The sequence below is a fragment of the Vombatus ursinus genome, unplaced genomic scaffold (genome assembly GCF_900497805.2).
Source record: "Vombatus ursinus unplaced genomic scaffold, bare-nosed wombat genome assembly UNPS02014932.1, whole genome shotgun sequence".
Taxonomy (NCBI): domain Eukaryota; kingdom Metazoa; phylum Chordata; class Mammalia; order Diprotodontia; family Vombatidae; genus Vombatus; species Vombatus ursinus.
This window is the reverse complement of record NW_020954710.1, coordinates 8,324,830-8,347,386: the sequence shown is the minus strand read 5'-3', so window position 1 is coordinate 8,347,386 and position 22,557 is coordinate 8,324,830. Positions and strand designations below refer to the sequence as shown.

Genomic DNA, 22,557 nt, shown 5'->3' with positions numbered 1-22,557 from the left:
AAAGAGATTAATTCAGGCTATTCACTGGAAGACCAAACACTGAAGCTAAAGCTTAAATACTTCGGCCATATAATGAGAAACTGGGACTCATTAGAAAAGACCCTGATGTTGGGAAAGATTGAAAGCAAAAGGAAAAGGGGGCATCAGAAGATGAGATGAATAGATAATATCATAGAAACAACAAACATAAACTTGAAGGATACATGAACAATGAACATGAACTTGGAAGATAGAAGGACTTGGTGTACTATATGGTCCATGAAGTCACAAAGAGTTGGGCACGACTGAGTGATGGAACAATAGTTACTTCAGTTTTCATATATGTAAAACTGTAATAACACAGGATTGTTGAGAAGCAAATAAGAGAATGTATGTAAAGCACTGTGTATGCTTCAAGCTGTGCAGAAATGTCTTGCTAATAATGTTGCTATTAAAGATATATATATATACACATATATATATAGATATATATATATGACTAGCATTATGAAAATTTTCCCCAACAAAGGGAACAGAAAGCAATGGAGCCTCGAATCAAGAAAGGTTACAGACAATGAAACACATCTTTGACTGATCAACAAATGAGAGTAATGGCTAGTATCTGGGTGTGAAGAAATCCAACACAACATAAGACTAGTTGGAAGATGAAAAATGTCTTATAGCGCTAGTAATTCATGAAACGCTTAAGGGATGAAAAAATTTGAGTTCTTTGTTAGAAGAGGAGGTCAGGAAAAATCTTTTAGCACGGTATGAAAGCATAATTAGGTGCCTCCAGAAGTGGTGGGCTCCACCTCCTTGGAGGCAACCTTCAAGTGTAGGTCAGAGCAGGGTTTCTTAAACTGTGGGTTGAAACCCCACATAGGGTAGTGAAAAATCTGGCAACAGTAAAAGGTTTCTGAATGGACAATGAGCAAAAATTAATTCAAAATCAAATGCATAATGAATCTGAGGTGTTTCTGGCAGGGCTTGCCCGTGTTACATCACGCAACTTCAGCCTTGGTTCTGAAAACAAAGAGTGCACACTTTGCACTGCACATGCCATTAGGCTACTCAAAACCAACAGACATTACAGAAAAGTGAAAAGGGGTCTCGAGTGGGAAAAGTTTAAGAAGTCTTAGACTAGACAACCACTTCTAATTATATTAGGGACTCTTTTCATGACTAGATAGAACTAGATAAGCTTCTAAGTTCCATTCCAAAACTCAAATTCTGTTGATTCTCTGATATTTACATCAGGACAAACACGGACCTTCCAAAGTATAACAAAGAAAATATGCAAACACATGGATACTCATTAGAGGTCAGCACATGAACCTAGGTTCAAGTTCTCCCTCCTGACACCTACAGCCTAGGTGACACTGGCAAGTCACTACACCTCTCGATGCTCTGATCATATCTTTCTCTCTAAATACAGACAAGGTACATTTGGTAGAAGGAGCTTCTTCACCAGAGTTCTCTTTACCAAGGAAATCACAGGTACAGCCCCTATCCCATTTTGTGAAATTGGAGGACTCTATTACTGCATTAACTAATTAGTATAGCATATTATTTTGTTTTGTTTTGTTTTGCTAGGCAATGGGGTTAAGTGACTTGCCCAGGGTCACACAGCTAGTAATCATCAAGTGTCTGAGGCCACATTTGAACTCAGGTCTTCCTGACTCCAGGGCTGGTGCTCTATTCACTGCACCACCTAGCTGTCCCATAGTATAGCGTATCATTATGATCAGTTATTGATGTGGCACACATCAACAAGGTGAAGGATATCAGGTGAACAGTTATACCAATAAAAATCCTATACTTTTACAAGGCTTTAAAAATGAAGCATTGATGAAAAATCAATCATGCTTAAAAAATAAAAAAAGAGTAAAGTTATATAATAAAACTCAGTTCCCGGACACTACCATCACCAATTTAAAAGAAAGAAAAGAAAAGAAAAGAGAAGAAAATGAATCTAAGGGACTAACTAAACATCCCCCCACCCAAGATCAACCTCCGCTGATTAATTTTAAGTGAGACATTAATATTCCATCCGTCAAACATTAACGGTTACCCAATATACAAAGAAAGACAGAACAATGACTGCCACAGTCACAGAGGGATACAGAAGTAGATCATTGCCTTTTAAAGGCAACTGACAATAAGCCACACTGTACATTATGGAAATGATGCTACTTGAGAAAACAATATGATATAGCATTACAAAAATCAAAATGCCTACTTGAGCCTGAAGGCATGATTCTAGTGTGTGGCAAAATCAACTCGGGGTAAAATGAAATTTTAAAATAAGCAACTTCTTTTATATATAAGATAACATTCCAAATTTTATGTATCTCACTCTATATTAAATTTTTTTACACTTTTCTAGTTCTGAGAAAAATGAAAAATAATTTTTAAAGTACCAGATATTAATAAACAAAAGAATGTAACTCAGGGTCTTGCAGTAAGAAATTCATTAAAATTCAAGTGCTCAAAGTATTACTTTAAAAGAACCTACTCATTATTTTTATTGCATTTTCTTGCAAACTAAAATTGCTATTGCAAAATTTATGGTAATACAAATCTAACAAAGTAGAGTAGAAAAAAGAGGGAAATGGGTCAAGGGAGAAAGAAGTCAGTCAACAAGTAATTATTAAGTGCCAGACATTGTGCTAAGTGCTAGTGATAAAAAGAAAGGCCAAAACACAGTGCTTGCCAGTAAGGAACTTATGTTCTACTTGGGAAGATAGCACACAAATAACATATATACATTCATTGTGATATGTACATATAAAACCTTACATATTTATAGTTCTTTAATAATATATTCATAAGTCTTTGTTTTATATATACATATCACACAAAGGTATATACTTTATATATACATATATATAAAGAAGGCAAGAATTTGTTTGTCTAGTTATGAATATTGAAGTTATTTAGACTATTCCTATGTCAAAATTTGAAGGTAACTCCTTTGCATTTTTAGAACATTTGAATTTAAGGCAAAGAAATTATTTTGTACACACATGGCAAAGCAATTTTCCAAGTACAAAACACTGCTTCATCTTAAATTCCCTAGAAAATATTTTTAATTCTGGCAAGTCTAGTTTTCTCAGCTGGTAAAGCTGTCAGAATAAATACAGGGAGGTATCTGGAAAGATGACAAACACATGGGTCAATGTCACATACAAGCCAATCTCTGTCAAGGCAAGAGCCAAATTCCTGCACTGCAATTTAACTCAAGTTATCCAACTCAAATACCACCATGCCACTTCAGATCAAAACTATTCTCCTTTCAAAAGAAGAGGTTTTTGCAAACTGTTAAAGTATAACAGATTAAACAACTCTATCAGCAATTTCCTCAGTTGCCACAATGCAAAGGCATCAACGTATAATTATTATAAATGGAACATTCAACAATTAATTGAGCCAGCAAAAGCTAAACCTCAGGAGCTTAGGAGTTCAAATGCTTGCTCAATAAGCAAAAGGGCAGCAGATTTTAACATAACTGCAGGAAATCTCAGTCCAATTAGACTCTAGGTAAATATAAATCTTGTTCCACTGTGACTGGAATTCTATTCGTCACAGTCCACTAAACTGATTTTAGTAGCAGATTCAGAAAGTTAACAAATGCTGACCCAGCACCCTCTGTTGTAATCTAATCTCTACATGTTACTGTACTAATTCAGCATCCTAGTCTACATGAATAAGCAGGTGAGGATTAGAAACAATTTGAAAACTTGTTTTTACTACGAGTTGTTTTTTTTTTACTCACATACTAACCTAATTCACTTTCTCTTATTTTTCAAAACATGTACAGATGCTGACTAGAAAACAAGGCTTTCTCAAACAGAAATAAGGCTCAGAAAACTCATGTTCTCAAGTACCTTTACTTGGAATTGTAAATATCTCAAGCGGATAACACTGTAGCAAACTATACTCTGTTATGGATAGGCAAAGGAAATGAGAGCCTGATTGTTAAGTAATCACAATAACGAGGTAAAGGCTGAAAGATGATGGAGCTATGACATCGACCTGCAAAGTCCACAAGTGACAAAGAACTCATGCTTCTCAAAATAGCCCATTAAACTCTTGGAAAATCCTGTTTTTAAGGAAATGTTTCTTTCAATGAAAGAAACCTACCTAACTGAAACTTCAACCCATTGTTTCTGTCCCATTGGGCTACAAATGTAGCATAGTGTGGCAAAAAAAAAAAAAAAAAAAAAAAGAATGTTGTATTTTGGAGCCAGTAAACCTGGGTTCAAATCCTAGCTGTAACCATTTAAAATCAGAGGTCTGAGCCAAGTTACTTAAACACTATGAGTTAATCTATAAAATGAGAAGGTTGAAACATTAAATTTAAGCTCCTTCTTCACACTAAAACTATGATTCAATGGTGCCATGATCATTTTATACCCAGCAATCATTCAGATATTTAAGACAGTTATCATTGTGGCTATCACTCTACCCCACACCAGATTCTTCTTTTCCAGGCTAAACTATCTCCAGTTCTTCACACTTACTCTTATATGGCATGATTTTTCTAGTGTCCTCACCATCCTAATGAGTTCTGTCTACACAGAAATACATGTAATCAATGTTCTTCCTAAAATATTAGATCTACACCTAGCCTTCTCACCCATGAATGCCTCCAAAAAGTAATCACTTAACACAGTCCAGCGAAAAGTACACTAAATCAAGAGTCAGGAGCCCTAAATATGATTATCGAATCTGCTAATGCTTGTATTAACCTAAAATCCTGAGTTTTTGGTCTGACTGTTCCTCAAATTCCTCAACTGTATAACAATAAGGTAGGAATACAGAACTTTTAAGATGTCTCTAGTCTTAGATTCTCTCTACTTATACAATTTTACCCCAAAAGAGAATCAATGTCCTAATAAGTCACCAGTCCATTCAAAAACTGTCAAAGGTTAAGTCTTCTCTTCCCATGAAAATCCGAGATTTTTGTCACCAACTGCTACTGGAAAGAGCACATACTGATTACCTAGCCACTGACAACATTGTTATACTGGACTATTAGAACTTCTTTAAATCTCTGCTGATCATTTTAAACTGTTCCAGATGGTGAGTAAAAAATTTACCTTCCCAACATCAGAGAAACTTGTAACTGGGGACAAAAAATTTTTAGCTTTTTGTTCTCAGCCACTTATCTTGGCATCAATGAAAGTCCCCCCATTATTTCAGGCAGGGCCAGTGATTTTTGTAAATCAATTTCTATTTTATGATGCCCTTGTATTTAGATGGTATGTATTTTTCCTCCTGAAAAATTTCTATTAATTTCTTTTAATTCCAATCAAAAGAATCACTCGTTAACATATTACTCCTTTGGTCTGTAAAATGAAGAAGCCTTCAGAACTATACCACCAGAAATATGCAGAACTTTTCATTTCAATGGCTGGGAGAGGGGGGAGAGGAGAAGAGAGGGAGGAAGAGAAGAAAGGAGGGGGGGAGAGGGGGAGAGGGAGAAAGGGAGAGAGGGAGGGAGAGAGAGAGAAAGAGAGATATTCAAAATAAGAGCTAAGTGCTTATCCGAAAAATTTGAGATAGGTCACCATCCACTTTCCTTATAGGGAAAAACATAATAGATTCAAAAGATTTATCTGGACCTTAAAAATGTTTTAGTTCACTCAATTCAACAATTTACATGTGAAGAAGCTAAAGGTTAGATAACTTTCCCAAGGTCTTGGTTTCAAAGTTAGGTCTCACTAGTTCCCTAAAGTCTATGTCTCTGAAGTATCCAAATAAAGAAATAAAGGAAGCACTTTCAAAGAATCATATGATATTCCAAAACAATTATTCCAAGAATAAAATTTCTCACCAAACAATTTGAGAATTAATGCTAGGGCAAGTTTGATTAAACCGTGTAAGTGAAAGAGCTAACTCACTGGGGTGAGGGGAAGAGGGAAAGAATATATGTAGAAACAAAGAGGAGGTATAAAAATGAAAAGTACTAACAAAAAAGTCAATATAAAATAAAAAAGTGCACAGTAAATTTGTTTAATAGGAACATGGACAAAAAGTAAATATTAGGAAATATACTATTCCTCTGGTTTTATTTTGGTCTAAAAATTTTAGAAAATATTTCTACATATAGTTTGAGATTTGATTTGAACTGGCTTATAAATAGTGGTAGGAGAGAGAAATGGATAACTTGTGATTTTTGGCAATCCTTTTCACCACTCTAATGAATTCACTTTCCCACTTACCACAGTAGCTATTCAAATCATTATCACCTTTTGTCAAGCTCACCCCACTAATACTACCTCTTATCCCAATGTATCAGCTGACTTTGGTTAAAACTTCAACCCCTCCCCCCCAAAAAAAACTTGAGGTCATTTGCTGAGAATTCGCTATTTTCCCTTCTTTTGAATACATAAAACTTCTTCCCCAGCTATTGTTGCTTCCTTCACTTATCTTAAGTGAAGAGGTGGCCCCTTCTCCCTGCCAGTGAACACCCCTTAACAAGCATCTTGAGCCCACTTAACCCTATATTCTCTACGGGATTGACCTCTACCCTTTTCACTCTCTTTATTATAATCTCCCCCAATCTCCAGCATCTGACTCTGAGACTTACAAATGTATCTATAATATATAAAAAACCATCACTCAATCTGATCATCCCTGCTTTCTACCATTCTATATCTCTCTTCCCCTTCTTAAATTCCTTAAGAAAGCTGTCTACACTAGATCCCTTCACTTTCACTCCTCTCACTTATTTATAAAAACCTCTGTAATGTAGCATTTTATTGTTGTTCAGCTGTTTGAGTCATACCAGACTCTCTGTGACCCCATTTGGGGTTTTCTTGGCAAAGACACTGGAACTGTGTACCATTTCCATCCGCTGTGCCACCCAGCTACATGTAGTATGAATCTCATCATTAAATGAAACTACTCTCTACAAAATTACTAACGATCTCTGAACTGCCAAATCTGATGGCTTTTTCCTCAGTTTTCATCTTTCTCGACTTTTCTGAAGCAAAACTGCTGAATGTCCTCACCTCAATTCTAGGTTTTTATTACGTAACCTTAGAAAGTTGAAATCAGCAAAAGAACCAAAAAGATATCAAGGAGGGCCAATCACCGCACCCAAAAGGCAATAGGAGGCATAGCCTGGATGTAGCAAGAAGCCTCAATTCTAGAAGTGTGAAAAGATATTGTTTTTTAAAACCACAATAATAAATAATTATTGCAAATCCAACCTGATGACTACTTCAAGCAGAGACTGTCTCAAGTGGGAAAAAAATAGGTTTTACATTAGAACTATTTTTTAAAAAGCAAGAGTTTAAAAAGTATGAAAAAATAGAAAGAAAACAGTAACTTTTTGAAGAAAGTAGTAAATGTTACCCAAGAAATGTTATTCTTGAAAACTAGATCAAATAGAAAGGATTTCATGAGACAGCATGAAATACTAAAACAAAATCAAAAGACTGAAAAAATATAAGGCAATGTAAGCTATTTGCTAACATTAACAACTGACTTGAAAAACAAGTCAAGGAGAGCGAATTTAAGAATCATAAAACTTCCGAAAACCGGGGGGGGGGGAATGGGGAGGAACCCGAGCACTCTATTTCAAGAAATCATAAATAAAAACTGCATAGATCTGTGAAGACCATAGGACAAAGGAAAAAAAATTAAATCCACTGATCACCCCCCAAAAGGAAACCACAAAGGGAAAATTCTCAGGAACATCAAAGCCAAAATCCAAAGTTCCTACATCAAAGGAAAAAATGCTTCAAACAATGAGGAAAAAAAAAACCCAACAGTTTAAGAATCAAAGAAAGGCAGCTAGGTGGCAACAGTGGTCCTGGAATCAAGAGGACCTGAGTTCAAATTTGGCGTCAGACACTTAACACTTACCTAGCTCTGTGATCCTGGCAAGTCACTTAACCCTGACAGCCACACCAAGAAAAAAAAACAGTATCAAGGCAGCACAGTGAAGATCACTCAGGACTGGGCAGCTATTAATATACATAAGAATTTATCTTGAAAAATCAATATTACAAAAAGCAAAAGATACAAGTTTACAAAGAAAGATAACTTACCCTACAAAGGTATGCATAAAACCACAGCAGGGAAATGCACATTTAGTAAAAGAGGACCTTCATGCATTTCTGATTAAAAAAAAAAACCAGAGTTGAAAAGGAATGCTAAAATGCAAAGAGGAGAGCCTAGAGACACCTAGAAAAATAAATTTGTAACAGCAATTGGAAAGAGATGTAAAATGATAAAGTGCTAAAATTCTAATGGGGGAAAGAAATGTGTCCCTTCAGAACCCTAATCTCTTCAAAGGGCATTGAGGAAGTTAAGTAGGAAAAATAGAAGTCCTGGAAGTAGATTAGTTCTGAGAGCTTTGAGAAGGAAAAGAGAAAGAAGGGTAATATCAGGAACATTAGTAGAGACTGGAAGAAAAGCAGATGAAACCTTACTATTTCTAATAAGTGAAGTGTCTGAGAAGAGTATACAAACATGGAGAAAGGGGCAAGACAAGTATATGAAAATGACAAAGGAACATGGAATATACACATACAGAGAGTCTGGGGTAGAAATACATCAAAACAGACAAGGAAACATTAGGGAGGAAGGCAAGGGAAGTGTCCAGAAAATAATACCAGGAAGTAAATATTTGCCAGTAACACTTCCTGATCAGTCAACCTGGCAGTCAATCAGTATTTAATAAGCACCTAGAATATGCTAAGCTAGACACTGTGATAAGCACTGGAGATACAAAGAATGGGAGAGTTAAAAGAAGAGAGGGAAAAAACAAAAATAATTAGAATTTAATGAGGTACTCAAGATCACCTCTTACACAACTGGGGAATGACTAAACAAACTGTGGTATATGAATGTAATGGAATAAGACAACACGACAATCAACAAGAGAAAATTTCAGAAAATCATGAGTTGTATGAACTGTTGCTGAGTGAAGTGGGCAGAGTCAGAATAGCAATATATTCAATGACAACTACATTGTAATAAAAAATAATAATTTTTTAAAACACCTAAGAACTCTGATCAGATCAAAAAACAATCATGCCTCTGGAAGACAATGATGAAGGCTATTATTCATATCCTGACAGGAGATAGATAAAAGATGAAGACATATTTTTGGATATGGAATTTGTGTGGATGCATTTTACCTGATTATGCTCATTTGGTATTACTAGAATTTAAGTTTCCTTCTTTCACTCAGTTAACTGGCATGGGGTGGGGGAAGTATCAAAAAGAATGAGGGTCACGAGGAAGGAAAGGTTAGTGACAGAGATGTCAACAAGGGAGGTGGAGCCTCTGGGAACAGAAGGAAGTACTAACAAGCAGGACAGTTTTGGAACATGTAACATTTAGAATACTTTTTTTTTTAAAGCAAGCAGTGTAAAAATAGAATCCTCTATGTTTTCCTGTGTTTAAGGAAATGGTTCTGTTTGCTGTTTAAATTCAGAATAAATTTCTTTTTCTAAAACAAAAAAAATTATGATCCTAGGTAAAAGCCCTCACAACACACTTGTTTAGGAAAACGTATATTTTCAAAACTGGAACAGGAAATAAATATTCTTAATTGGCTTTCAATAAACCCTAAAATTGGGAAGCCACTTGCTTTTATCTTATTTCTTTCATTTTTTAAATCTATTGCTACATGCTGACTGGGGCAAAGAATGAAACTTTCCAACAGCTAACAGAATATAACAGAAAGAAATTAATTTACCACCCTGACCATGCTAACACTAGAAATCAATACCCTGTGCTGAAGAAACCTGTAAGCAAATCTGGCTGCTCATTTGCTGTGCAATAAATCAATTTGTTACCATGACAAAGTCATCTCATCAAAAGCAAGGTAATAGTTGGCAGACAAAGAAGGGTTAGAACAGACAGAGGGAATGTTCAAATGGATCCAAAAAGTTTGGGGTTTTTTTTTAGACTTAAATACATCGATGTCATTTCATTGCGAACAGAAAAGGCCAAACTACATTCCCTTAAGTAATATTAATCTGGGTAGTAAGAGAAGTTTTTATTTTTAAAAGTTATGTGTAGGTGAGACCTAAGACTAGATATGACAAGTGACTAACCGTAGAATGTGAGAATAATGAATTTGTCCAAGACAATTTATCAGGCAAGCCTTCTTTTCTTTACGGGTCTATAAATCTATATAAATCAAATTTGTCTCTTAAAGGCCTGAAGATATTTCATTTATTAAATAATGTTTTGTCTTCAGCATATTAATGCCTGCCTTGTTTCCATGGGATAATATTTTGAGGATTGAGCTGATACGCATTTTCATAATTTACATATTTTGTATAATTTTCTATGTTTTGCTACAAAAAAAATTGCTACAAATAAATAGAAAAAGATAATGTACAACTCATAACTTAACTGTTGTTGAGAATGCATTTTGTGTATGTTAAGGGCTAAGGAATTCCTCTGAGTGTTTCTACAAAGTATCTGTTGTACTATAAAAAAATTAATTGTATCAACAAATTTCTAAAATTCAGTCACCTAATAAGAAAAAAAAAAGTAAACACTCAAGGCCTACTATTTTAAGTGTAGTCATTTAAATAAGACATTAATTGCTATATAACAGGCAGTTAATCAGCTTGGAAGACCGTAACTTAGGACACAATGCTCTCTATGAGGAGAAAGCAATTTTTTACCACTAACTGTAAATGTCATTTTGGTTATTTATACTGGAAAAGAAAAAGGCAAGATGTGAGAAAAATTAAAGCCAAAGTATCAAGTGTCATACAGTGTCTATTATCCACACTAATGTAACAATTACCACAACAGCTCAAACATAATACAAATATGCTAGTGGATCTATGATCTAATCAATCTAATCAATTATGCCCATCACAATCCAGTCATATCTATTTGGTACAAGTTTGGTCCACATCCTCGCCACAAGAGATTCACGAAATGTGCTGCTGGGCTTATATGTTTTCCTGACATTCAAAGGATATCAAAGGAACATACTGGCTATGAACCAGTTATCCCCCATGCTCCCCAAGTAGCTACCCTATCCTAGGTTTCTCTAATAATATTTACATTATTCATAATTCTTTGTTTATAATGTTATGGGCTGGTTATACTGACCATGTACTTCTCAGATGACCTTTGGGGAAATAGTGTTTCTCAGCTTCAAATTTTTGGAGCCATTAACGTACCAAATTTGAAGCCATAATTGTTACTGAATACCTAGTGGTAATTAAAAGATGGAAATTTACATTAGGAAAAAGTTTCAGGTAATTAAAAAACTCCAATTTCACTAAAGCAATTGATCTTGCTTTTCATCACCCTTTCAATAGCCTGATTCAACCATCTGAAGTACTGAAGAGAAATATTCTAATGGATTAGCACCATAGTTTGCCATACAAATGCATATATAACCTAAGACCACAGGCATTCCTAACACTCATGCTTTTTCCTGCAAGGATAGTTAGGCCCAATACTTTTTAGCAATTATGGATCTCATTCACGGTGCTCTGCAACATTCAAAGGCTTGATATAATTGACTTGATTTCATGTCAAATGGTCATGATTCAAACATGACCATTTAGAAAACATCATCTTCAGGTGGATGGGCCAAAAATCAAGACCTAAGTTCACATCTGACCTCAGACACATACTAGTTATGTGACTCTGGGAAAGTAATTTAACCCCTGTTTACCTCAGCTGACTCATGCAAAATGGTGATAAGAACAGCCTGTACTTCCCAGGGCTGTTGTAAGGATCAAATAAAGTAATAATTCTAAAGGGTTTGGCATATAGTAAACTAAATGCTAGCTGTTACTATTATTATTACTATATAGGAACTCTCATATCCTCAAACCCTACATTTGCTACCCTTGATAAGAGTGGCACACATCTCTCTATTTTATGCTTTCACTGACATTAATGATCAAACCATCATTAAGTAATATTATCTGTGTCAAGGAATTTAGTATCACTTAGACACATGCATGACAGGCACCTTGCTGAGGAAAGCCTTTGACAGTTTTTGTCCATAAATAGTAAATAAAGTAGTATCCTTTATCCTCCATATCTTTCATTGTTTTATGGTAAAGATGAGGTCTAATATGGAATGTTGATTATGGGAAAAGAAATAGCTTCAGGATAACTCTGACTAGTTAGATCTTTCACACCAAGGCATTCATTAAACTGGTTTTTCCTTCTACTCATTGTTTATGTTTTGTAAGATGATACTTCTCATAATCATTCACCATCCAGGGTAAGACAATATTTTTTCCTTTTTTCTTTACTCTGAACTTAACAAAAAACAAAACAAAACAAAACAAGCATTTGCATGTACAATGTACAATGAAAGGAAAGGACTGAACATGAAAATATGAATCTCTGTAATGCAGATCTCATTTTGGTTTTAAATAAAGTAATAAATTTAACATATAACTTTCAATGCTGTCCTGCTTGACTGTGATCCCTTTAGGTCTTCTTTCTATTCTCTTTTTGCAAAGAGAACAAGAGGGATCCAATTCACGGGCAATCACGTCCTTTCATCTCCCAGCCTCCATAATATTGTCTTCTCCGGGGGGGAAAGAAACCAGAAAAACAAAACCCTTGTAATAAATATGATTACAAAAGTAAAAAAAAGTTTCCACACTGGCCACGTCCAAAAATATTTATCTCATTTTGCATCTGGAGTCCACAACATCTCTGTCAGGAGGTAGGGAATATATGCTTCATCACAGGTACTGTGTAATGTTGGTAGGTCATAAAAATGATGAAAGTTCTTAATTCTCAGTTGCTTTCATTTACATTGTTGCTGTTATTTTATAAATTGTTCTAATTTTTCTGCTTCATTCATTCTGAATCAGATCACATATCTTCCCAGCTTTCTCAGACATTACCCTTTTTGTCTTTTTTTTTTAACAGAATAATAACAATAACATCAAATTGTATTCTTGGGTCATAGTTGGCTCAGTCATTCCCTGTTAAGAATAAAACTAGTTTTAAGTTCTAGGCCACCACAAAAATTTATGCTGAAAAAATTTCTTTGCCTGTGGGACCTTTTACTTATTCTTTGATCTTTTCAGAATATGGGACCAGTAACACTACTGTTGTTTCAAAGAGTGCTTCAGTTAGCTGTAGCAGAGAAAGGATACTCAGTAAGGACAGGCATTGAGAAATTCTTGACATGGCGCAACTGAGAAAAGGCTTGTGGCCCACTGGCAATAGAGGCCAGGAAAACATGTAATCTCCACACCAGGATGAAGCATGAGAGTAGGGCTCGGTGGAGGCTGCACAAATGTGTGTGACAGAAGGAAAAGAAAGAATACATGACAAATTTGAGTGATTTACTAAGTCAATCAAGCCCAATGATGAGGACAATATCTGCAAAACTCTACCAAATACTATGCTATGTGAAGTTCCTACTAGGTTGGCAACATTTCATCCTAGGACGATTATTCTTTGTGAAATTAAAAATTCACTAAAATAACTCAAATCCAATCACTTCCATCTTTCACAGTTTCACCTGAGTAAGAATGTTACACTTCCATTGCACAGAGGAGTTTACTGTGTTAAGACTCTCAGAACACTAATAAAAATTTCTTAACACTTTACTGCTCCCAAGTTCACCTAAGCTACTGACTGCACCACTCCCCTGGAAGTTCATTATTGGGATAACTTTGTTATCCTGTAAAATCTCATCAGCCTTGGTTCTCTTCCTCATAATGTAAGATTCTTAAAGTTCGAGAAACTGATTCACTACTCTCTCCTTAAATCTAACCTCTTTGTACTTCCCTATGTGACATATTCTATCTTCTGCACACTGGACAACCTCATGTCTGGACTACTCTTTTATCTAATCTTTTATCTCCTGGAAGCACAGCTCCTCTTCATAGATCACCTTGACTGTCATCTCCTAAAACAAGCCTTCCCTGAGATTCCTCAGTTGTCACTATCATCCTCCCCCTCTTAGACCTGCCCCCTTTATTAACTTGGTCTATTTTGTAAAGATACCATATTTACTTACCTATATACATGTTATTCATCATCACTGCCACCAAAAAATATAAGGTCCTTAACTGGAGGGATTGTTTTGGTTTTGGCCACAGGTCTACCAAGCACTGTGCTCGGCACAAAATCTACACTTATAAAAAGCCTTGTTAAATTGCATTTAACTGAACTGAGCAAAAAAGCTACATTGGAATTAGGACAATCAATACAAGAAAATAAAAGACTTGCATTTGTTCATTCTCTGGAGCCACAACTCTCACCACATAATAGTTCAAATGTTTATATCTGAACGTCAATTACTTATGAATCCATAAGGTAACACTGACGGTTGAAATAATACTGAACAAGCCATCAGCAGATTAGGGTCCAACTCCACTTTCACACTTAACAGCTGTATGATCATGGACAAGGAACTTTTCCGGCTCTGGCACCATTTTCCTGTTTAGGAAATGACCATGACACTGCAATAGCTATTATTTGCCTTGCTTAGAATAGAGCACTCTGTCAACCCTAAAGGATTACCTAAATGCAAACTAGAATTAAGAATGAGCATTAGTAAATTCTACATCCCATTCCTACTTGGATTGTTGCTTCAATTCCATAAGAATCCATATCATCATCAGTGGTTGTTGCCCCACTCACACAGATCTGAAATCTTCTTGACATTCAAGACAGTCTTTAAAAGTGTCTATGATGATTTCAGAAGGATCAGTGATGAGGCATGCTGTCCCCCTCATGAGAGAGAAGCGATGGACCAATGGGTACAGAGTGAGACATTTATCTTCTAGACAAGGCCAAAGAGAGATTTTTTTTTTTGCCTTGACAACATCTATTTGTCATGTGGATTTTATTTTTCTTTTTTTCAAATAGGGGGAGGGAAGGAGGAAGATAGTGAAAAGGGGAGGAAGGTAGTGAAAAGGGGAGAAAGATTAAAAAGGAGAGAAAACAGATCTTGTTAATTTTTTCATTTAATTTTTTAAATTGCTATGAACCAAAAATTCATCACCCTAAAATCTATCCTTCAAAAGAAAAAATGATCTGCAAATACTTAAGCTGAATCTTTTCTTTGGAGTTCCAAATTCGCTTCCTCCAGCCCTTTCCCTACCCATTGAGAAGGCAAGCAATATGATATCAATTATACATGTGAAGCCACACAAAACATATTTTCATATTAGTCATGCTGCAAAAATTAAAATCAAATTTAAAAATAAGATAAAAAAGCAAGAAACAAGGAAAATTTTAAAAAGTTTCAGTCTGTACTCATATTTTATCAGTTCTCTCTCTGGAGGTAGATGGCATTTTTCATCCTAAGTCCTTTGGAATTATTGTGGATCACTAAACTGATCAGAGTAGCTAAGTGTCTCATAGTTCATCATCGTTACAATATTGCTATTATTATGTACAATGTTCTCTTGATTGTGCTCACTTCACTCTGCTTCAGTTCATATAAGTCTTCGCAGGTTTTCTGAAATGATTCTGCTTGTTATTTCTTATATCACAATAGTATTCTATCACAATCAAATACCACAATTTGTTCAACCACTCCCCAAGTGATCAGCATCCTCTCAGTTTCCAATTCTTTACCACCACAAAAAGGGCTCCTATAAATTGTTCTGCACATATAGGTTCTTTCCCATCTTCTTTGATCTCTTTGGGGTACAGACCTAGTAGTAGTATTGCTGGGTCAAAAAGTATGTACAGCTTTATAACCCTTCAGGAATTGTTCTAAATTGTTCTCCAGGGGGCAGCTAGGTGGCATAGCATATAGAGCACTGACCCTAGAGTCAGAAGGACCTGAGTTCAAATCCAGCCTTAGACACTTGAAGCTTACTAACTGTGTGACCTTGGGCAAGTCACTTAACCACATTGCCTAGCCAAAAAAAAAAAACCAAAACCAAAACAAATTGTTCTCCAGAATGGCTGGACCAGTGCACAATTCCACCAACAATGCAATACATTATAATACATAATAGAAACAATACACAAAAAGTGTCCCAAAATTTTCCCACACTCCCTGCAGCATTTATCATTCTTCTCAGAGTTGTTCTAATTTGCATTTCTCTAATTATTAGTGATTTTTTTTTTTTGCTTTTATGGTGAGGCAATCAGGATTAAGTGACTTGCCAGGGTCACACTGCTAGTAAGTGTCATGTGTCTGAGACTGTATTTGAACTCAGGTCCTCCTGACTCCAAGGCAGGAACTCTATCCACTGTACCACCGAGCTGCCCACTATTAGTGATTTTGAGCAGCTTTTCAAATGACTATTGAAAGCTTTGATTTATTCTTCTGAAAACTTCTTAAAATTGGTCATTTATCAATTGAAAAATTGCTCTTATTTTTATAAATTTGGCTCAGTTCCCTAGATATTTGAGAAATGAGACCTTTATCAGAGAAACTTAGCTGAATCACTCAATGTTTGTGGTATTTCCTAATAATGCTATCAAGACAGATTACTGATAAAAATATATCCATGCTGCTTTCACTTCCAAAAGCACTAAATGCAGCCCAGCTTCTAATACAATGAATTGAAGCTTATGTGAATCCCACTAATCAGTAACATTAGAAATTCAAATAAAACCACCCTTGTTAGTTTCCTGGCTTCAAAAATCAAAAGTATATGTGTATATATGTATATGTATATGTGTGTGTGTATATATATATGTATATATATATACACACACACATATATGCACATACTCACACACATATATACATACATATGCATATGAATATTATAATATTCACACAGAGCACATTAAGAAAGACAAATAAAGAGCACACCAAAGAATGGTGAGATTCCATGGCTTGCTTTCATGGTTGCCCTTTGAAGTTTCTGATTAATAATGGGTTGATTGAGCAGTGTATTGTTAACATTCCATTGGTTACTCAGAGTCAACATACCAAAGAACCAAACAGTTTAGCTGTTACCATTGACCTTAAACCTGAGCTTCAAATCCTTACTCATAATTTATCATTTACTAGCTATATAATCTAGATAAGTCATTTAATCTCTTTGGGCCTCATTTTCCTCATATACAAAATAAAATAGTTAGAGAAGATGAACTCTCAGGTCCCTTCCAGCTCTGAAAATACTGAAATTCTATGAAATTTCTGAAAACATGGAGAAGATAGATATGTTAAGGTTTCTGAATTAAGGGTTTTGGTTAAAAATGAAACTGTGTGAGTTTTCCATTCTTCTTTTTATCCCCTATTAAGTTATCCTTTGCCTAAAATTTTGACACCTACAAATATGTGGGAGATAAAAATGTTACGTTTCTCACCTCCTGGTCTATAGACAACATCATCTTCGGTAATGAACGATGTTATCTCCCCAGTATCTGTCCTTTCATAACGAGATTTCTTTTTTGGAGGCTTCTTTTTGTTCTTCTTTGCAGACTCCTCTGTTGTGGCACTGTTATTGTCATTGTCCTCATCTTCACTGTGGTCACTTTCTGCGTAATTCTTGGCTCCACCTTCCAAAGTGCAGCTTCTACGAGGGCGGGAGTTTTCACTCTCTCTTGTTTTGTCCCTCTTTTCTCTTTCCCGGTCCCTATCACGGTCCCGGTCCTTTTCTTTGTCTTTGTCCTTCTCTTTGTCAGCTGTCATGATTCGCCACGTGCCTTCTTCTGTCCTCTCACGGCTGGGCCTCCGTGAAAGGTAGACAGTGAGCCTGGGCTTCAGTCTTCTGAATTTCTCACTCAATTCCAGGAAAAATCCAACCACTCCAATGACCCCGCCGTTTCAAAAAAAGCTGTTAGAAAAAAAAAAAAAGGCAGTTAATATTGTATTCTGACTTGCTTTCACAACTGATTCCATATTAAAAGCTTTTTAAAAAGAGAAAAAAGAAAAAGTCTACATTAAACTATCAACCATTCTCAGCATATTAAAAGGTAACAAAAAGTACAACACAGTAATATAATAAAAGAACCTTTTGAAAGAAATTTTTAGAATAATTTTACTCCTAAAAACTTTTGACAGATGTCAACAAAAGCAGATCTAAGTTAGTTGCTTGAAACATAATGCTATCTTCAGAAACTAAAAGTTTTAAGGTTTCCTTCTCTAATTATTACTACAAAGTACCACATAAATGCTACCTAGTATTATTAGTAATAGTAATAATTCTCACACATACACACATTGACATAAGGTCTTTCTCCATAACGACCACGAAGAGAGAGGCAGTCACTTATAAGGCTCAGAGTGACATAAAGGCAAACTTCAATTTCTGCACTTGTTACTTTTTCATTAAAAAATAAAAGTATATAACTTTGAATCATTTTTGCAACACATAATGACTATGTAAAGAGAGAGGAGTAAGGGGAGAAAAAGTTAAAGTTCCCATTTTAATTCAAGGAGAATGCACCTTCTAACCCCGATCTGAGAAGGTCATTGTGAATCAACTTTCTAAAAGCCCACTATCACCAAGATACTTCTCCCTCAAGAGTTTTATAGTACTGACCCATAACATACCCATTCTGCCAACTTTTCTCTTTAACATAGTCACCTCCTGAAGATAAAATCTAAAAGAAGAACAAGATCTGGCCAATTACATACAGTAGAAATATGAGGAAGATTAAGACAAACATGAAACAATTTTCAAATTATCTCAAGGAGGGAAAAATAAACAAAGTACCCCAAAAGGCAACCAAAACATCAGTAAGTACTAAACAACATGCCTGATTTCTCATTTAAATGAACATTTTATGACAAAAATGTAAAGAATACACACACACACACATACACACACACACACACAGAGCGAATGTTGCAAAATTACAAAGGTTAAGTGTGGCTTGAAAGAAAGATATAAAAGGACATTCCCAACTCATACCTTTGCAGAGGTGGAGGTACACAGATGTTACACAATCCACATGCTTTTTTACTTTTTCAATATACTGAATCAGTTGTGCTGACTTTTTGTCCTCTTTTATTCTCTTAAGAAATACTATCTGCTACCTGAAATAGCTCACAAAGAGAAGGAGGGAGGATTCTAGGGGAAATTATGATACTGTCAATAAGAAAACCAAAAAAAAAAAAAAAAACACAACAAAACCTATCTTCAAAAAAATTTTGTACAATTTGTCCATGGTCACAGACAATATCATTAGGGAAATATGCATAATATATATTTTCCAATTCTCTAACTAAACATGTTTATGTTCACTACTGAGTTATAGAGTAGTTTATAACACATCTCTGGTGAGGATACAGGATCAGAAAACGAAGTAGACCAGTAATGGAGGAAGAATATGATTCAAATGGAATGCCACAGTGCTAATATGGTGTCCCAAAAATATTACAAGATCTAAAGGAAGAATTGTGGAGACTGGTAAAATCAGCAATAAGATTCTTATAGTCTTCCAAAGAATAAAGAAAAGAAATTAGATTTTTAATATAACATGATTCTTATAAATTATCATAAAAGGACTTAAGCTTCCACTTCTGTTTTACCCTCTCATTCTACCTTACATCTTTGCAATAGAAAAAAGGAAGTCAGACAGCAGACTGATACACAATCATGTTGAGAAGACCACAGAGAAAACATCTTACAAAAATGACCACAAAATTGGTCTTTTCTTAAACAAATGATATCTGCTTACCAATATATGTTACAAGGCACTCTTAATTCTTTTCAACATATGTGATAAAATTCCTATAAGTAATATAAACACCCACACATACATAAACATATGTTCGTACACACCCACACACCCATCCACACACACGAGATAATATACTCCTATTAAATGCTTTAATGTCAAAGCAGGTATATGATGAGATATCATCACAAACAGTTCAAACTTTCATTCAGGAAATTTAAAAATAAATTTGCTTAATAGTAATAGCTAATACTTATATAGTCCTTACTTTGTGCCACACACAAAGTATTAAGTGTTTTATAATTATTAACTTATATGATCCTCACAACAACCCTGAGAGGCAGATGTTACAATTATCCTCATTTTACAGGTGAAGAAACTGAGACAAACAAGTGATTGAGACCACATTTGAACTCAGATCTTCCTCACTCCAGGTGCAGCACTCTATCCACTGCACCATCCAGCTGCTCTAAACTTAAACAGAGAACACCTTTTCAGGTGGACAGATGATCATAGATCCTGTGACATATTTGTAATATGTTTAAATTATTGTGGTAATTGTTACATTAGCGTGAATAATAGACACTGTATGAGACTTGATAATTTTGCTTTCATTTTTCTTATATCTTGCCTTTTTCTTTTCTAGTATAAGCAATCAAAGTGATTTTTAAAAAATTATTTGGGGTTATGGATTATTTGTGCCCAACCTATGGTAGAACTTACCAAGCTCATATTGGCCTGATCAGCCACAACTGGACACCCCGTACCCTGACTCAACACAGTTATGTTGTTTTGGTCCTCTTCGGTGGACAACGAGCAAAAAACAACCGACTTTAGGACAAAGAAATGCTTCTTGTAGAAGGTGAGATATTAGCTGAGACTTGAAGAAAGTCAGAAAAACAGAGGATGGGGAATGGACATGGAAAACATGCAGTCAAGAAATGAAACTGCTTATGTGAGGAACAGCAAGGAGGCCAGTTTCATTGTTGGTTGGTTGTTGTCCTTCATTCTCAAAGAGGACCAAAATGACATCACTCTGATGGGGTCAAGGGACAGTATATGGATTATGGCTGATCAGACCAATATAAGCTCACAAGGCTCTGCCACAGGTTGTCCACATGACATTTGGAGAGGAGATGGCTCTAAATTTGCACCTCTCATGTTTCTTTTAAGCTACTGCAACTTTGCTTTGTTCATAGCACATAATGCCTTCTTTGACATGGGCACCCCATATTAAGGCAATCCTATAGCAGTGTCTCCCATGTCTCAAATTATCCTTGATGCCATTTTCATTCCTGTTGAAGGCATCCAACAACACTGCTGAAAACATCATGCTAAAAAGCATGAGAGTAAGTACACACGCCTGCTTCACTTCTATGGGGACTGGGAAAATGCAAGAGCATCACAAACTTCAAGACTGGTTTGACAAAAATGACGGGAAAATTCAGAAGTTGCTAAATGAAATACAAGAACTCCACAGGGTTTGCCAGCAGGACAGTTCATCCATTTCTAAGAAAGCAGCATTTAACTCCACCAAAAGTAAAATATGATCAATGCTTAGAGAGATGCAGGATTCTTGGATCAGTAAGAAGGCAGACGAAATTGAGTTCTATGCAGATAGTAACAATCCAAAGTGTTTTTATGATGCCCTAAAGGCTATTTACAGGCAAAAGACCCACCTCAACTACTCAGTGCTAATGGAGCCACATTAATAAGGGATAAGAACAAGATCCTGGATAGGTTGAAAACTTCCATAGTGTTCTCAAGAGACTGTCATCAATCAATCAATCAATGCTGAAGTCACTGACCATATACTTCAGGTTGAAGTCAATCCCTCTCAAACTGAACTTCCAACAGAAGAAGAGGTTTTTGCATGCCATTAGGCTCCTCTCATCTAGCAAAGTGCCTGGTGCTGATTCTATACCAGCCTAGATTTATAAGGCAGGGAGTCTACTGCTCATACAAAAGCTGACAAAAATTTTCTGGGTTATATGGCAAGAGGAGGTTATCTCCTAGGCATTCAAGGATGCCTCCCTCCATTGTCCATCACTATGAAAGAAAAGAAAATAGACTGTTCTGTAACAATGTGGACAGCGGAAGGAGGGTGGAATGAGAAGGAGGGTCCTCTCTCTTAGTCACTGCTGGCAAAATTCTTGCCAGAATCCTCCTTAATAGACTGATTCTTCCCCTGGGAGATGGTCATCTACCTGAGAGCCAATGTGGCTTTAGAAAGAGCCACGGACAGGTCAATATGGTGTTTGCTGCCCAACTACAGGAGAAATGTCAGGAGCAGAGCAGGTTTGTAAACAACATTCACTGAAATGACCAAAGCCTTTGACACTGTCCGTCATAAGAGCTCATGGAAAATCATGTTAAAATGTGGTTACCCAAAGAAGTTCATCAGCATTCTATATCAGTTTCATGACAGCATGCTTGCATGGGTTTTGGATAATGGATGATGCTCTCTGGCTGGCTACATGGAAAGGAATAAGGTGCAAAAATACTGGAAGTGTAGGAATGCACCAGATTATTAAAGGTTTTGAAATTCAACAAAGGGTTTTTACACCTGATTCTGGAAGTAACAGGGAGCAATTGAAGTTTATTGCATCAGGAGGGGGGGAATATAGTCAGACCTATGATTCAGGAAGATCACTTTGATAGCGGAGTGGAAGATGAACTGGAATGAGGAGACTCTTGAAGCAGGTAAACCCACCAGCAGACTATTGCAATAGTCCAGGAATCAGGCAACTAAGGGCCTGTACCAAGATGGCATCAATGTGAGAGGAGAAAAGGAGGTATATGGGAGAGATGTGATGAAGGGAAAATTAACAATACTTGGGTATTGATTGGAGGTGTATAAGTTAAGAGACAAGAACCAAGTATGATACCAGATGCAAACCTGGGTAAAAGGGACTGGTACCCTTGACCATACTAGGAAAGTTGGGAAGAGGGGACAGTTTTGTAGAAAGATGAGTTCAGTTTGAGACATGC

General features: G+C 35.9%; 1 protein-coding gene across 3 annotated transcripts in view; it reads right to left on the bottom strand.

The window, feature by feature from the left end:
• RERE (arginine-glutamic acid dipeptide repeats) overlaps positions 1–22,557 on the bottom strand; it is a 591,972-nt gene that overhangs the window by 356,717 nt on the left and 212,698 nt on the right. For all 3 annotated transcript variants that reach the window (XM_027843796.1, XM_027843797.1, XM_027843799.1), the window contains exon 2: positions 17,248–17,717. In XM_027843796.1, the coding sequence (XP_027699597.1) occupies positions 17,248–17,572 (325 nt within the window). In that variant the 5' untranslated portion in view covers positions 17,573–17,717. The remainder of the gene's footprint in view (positions 1–17,247; positions 17,718–22,557) is intronic.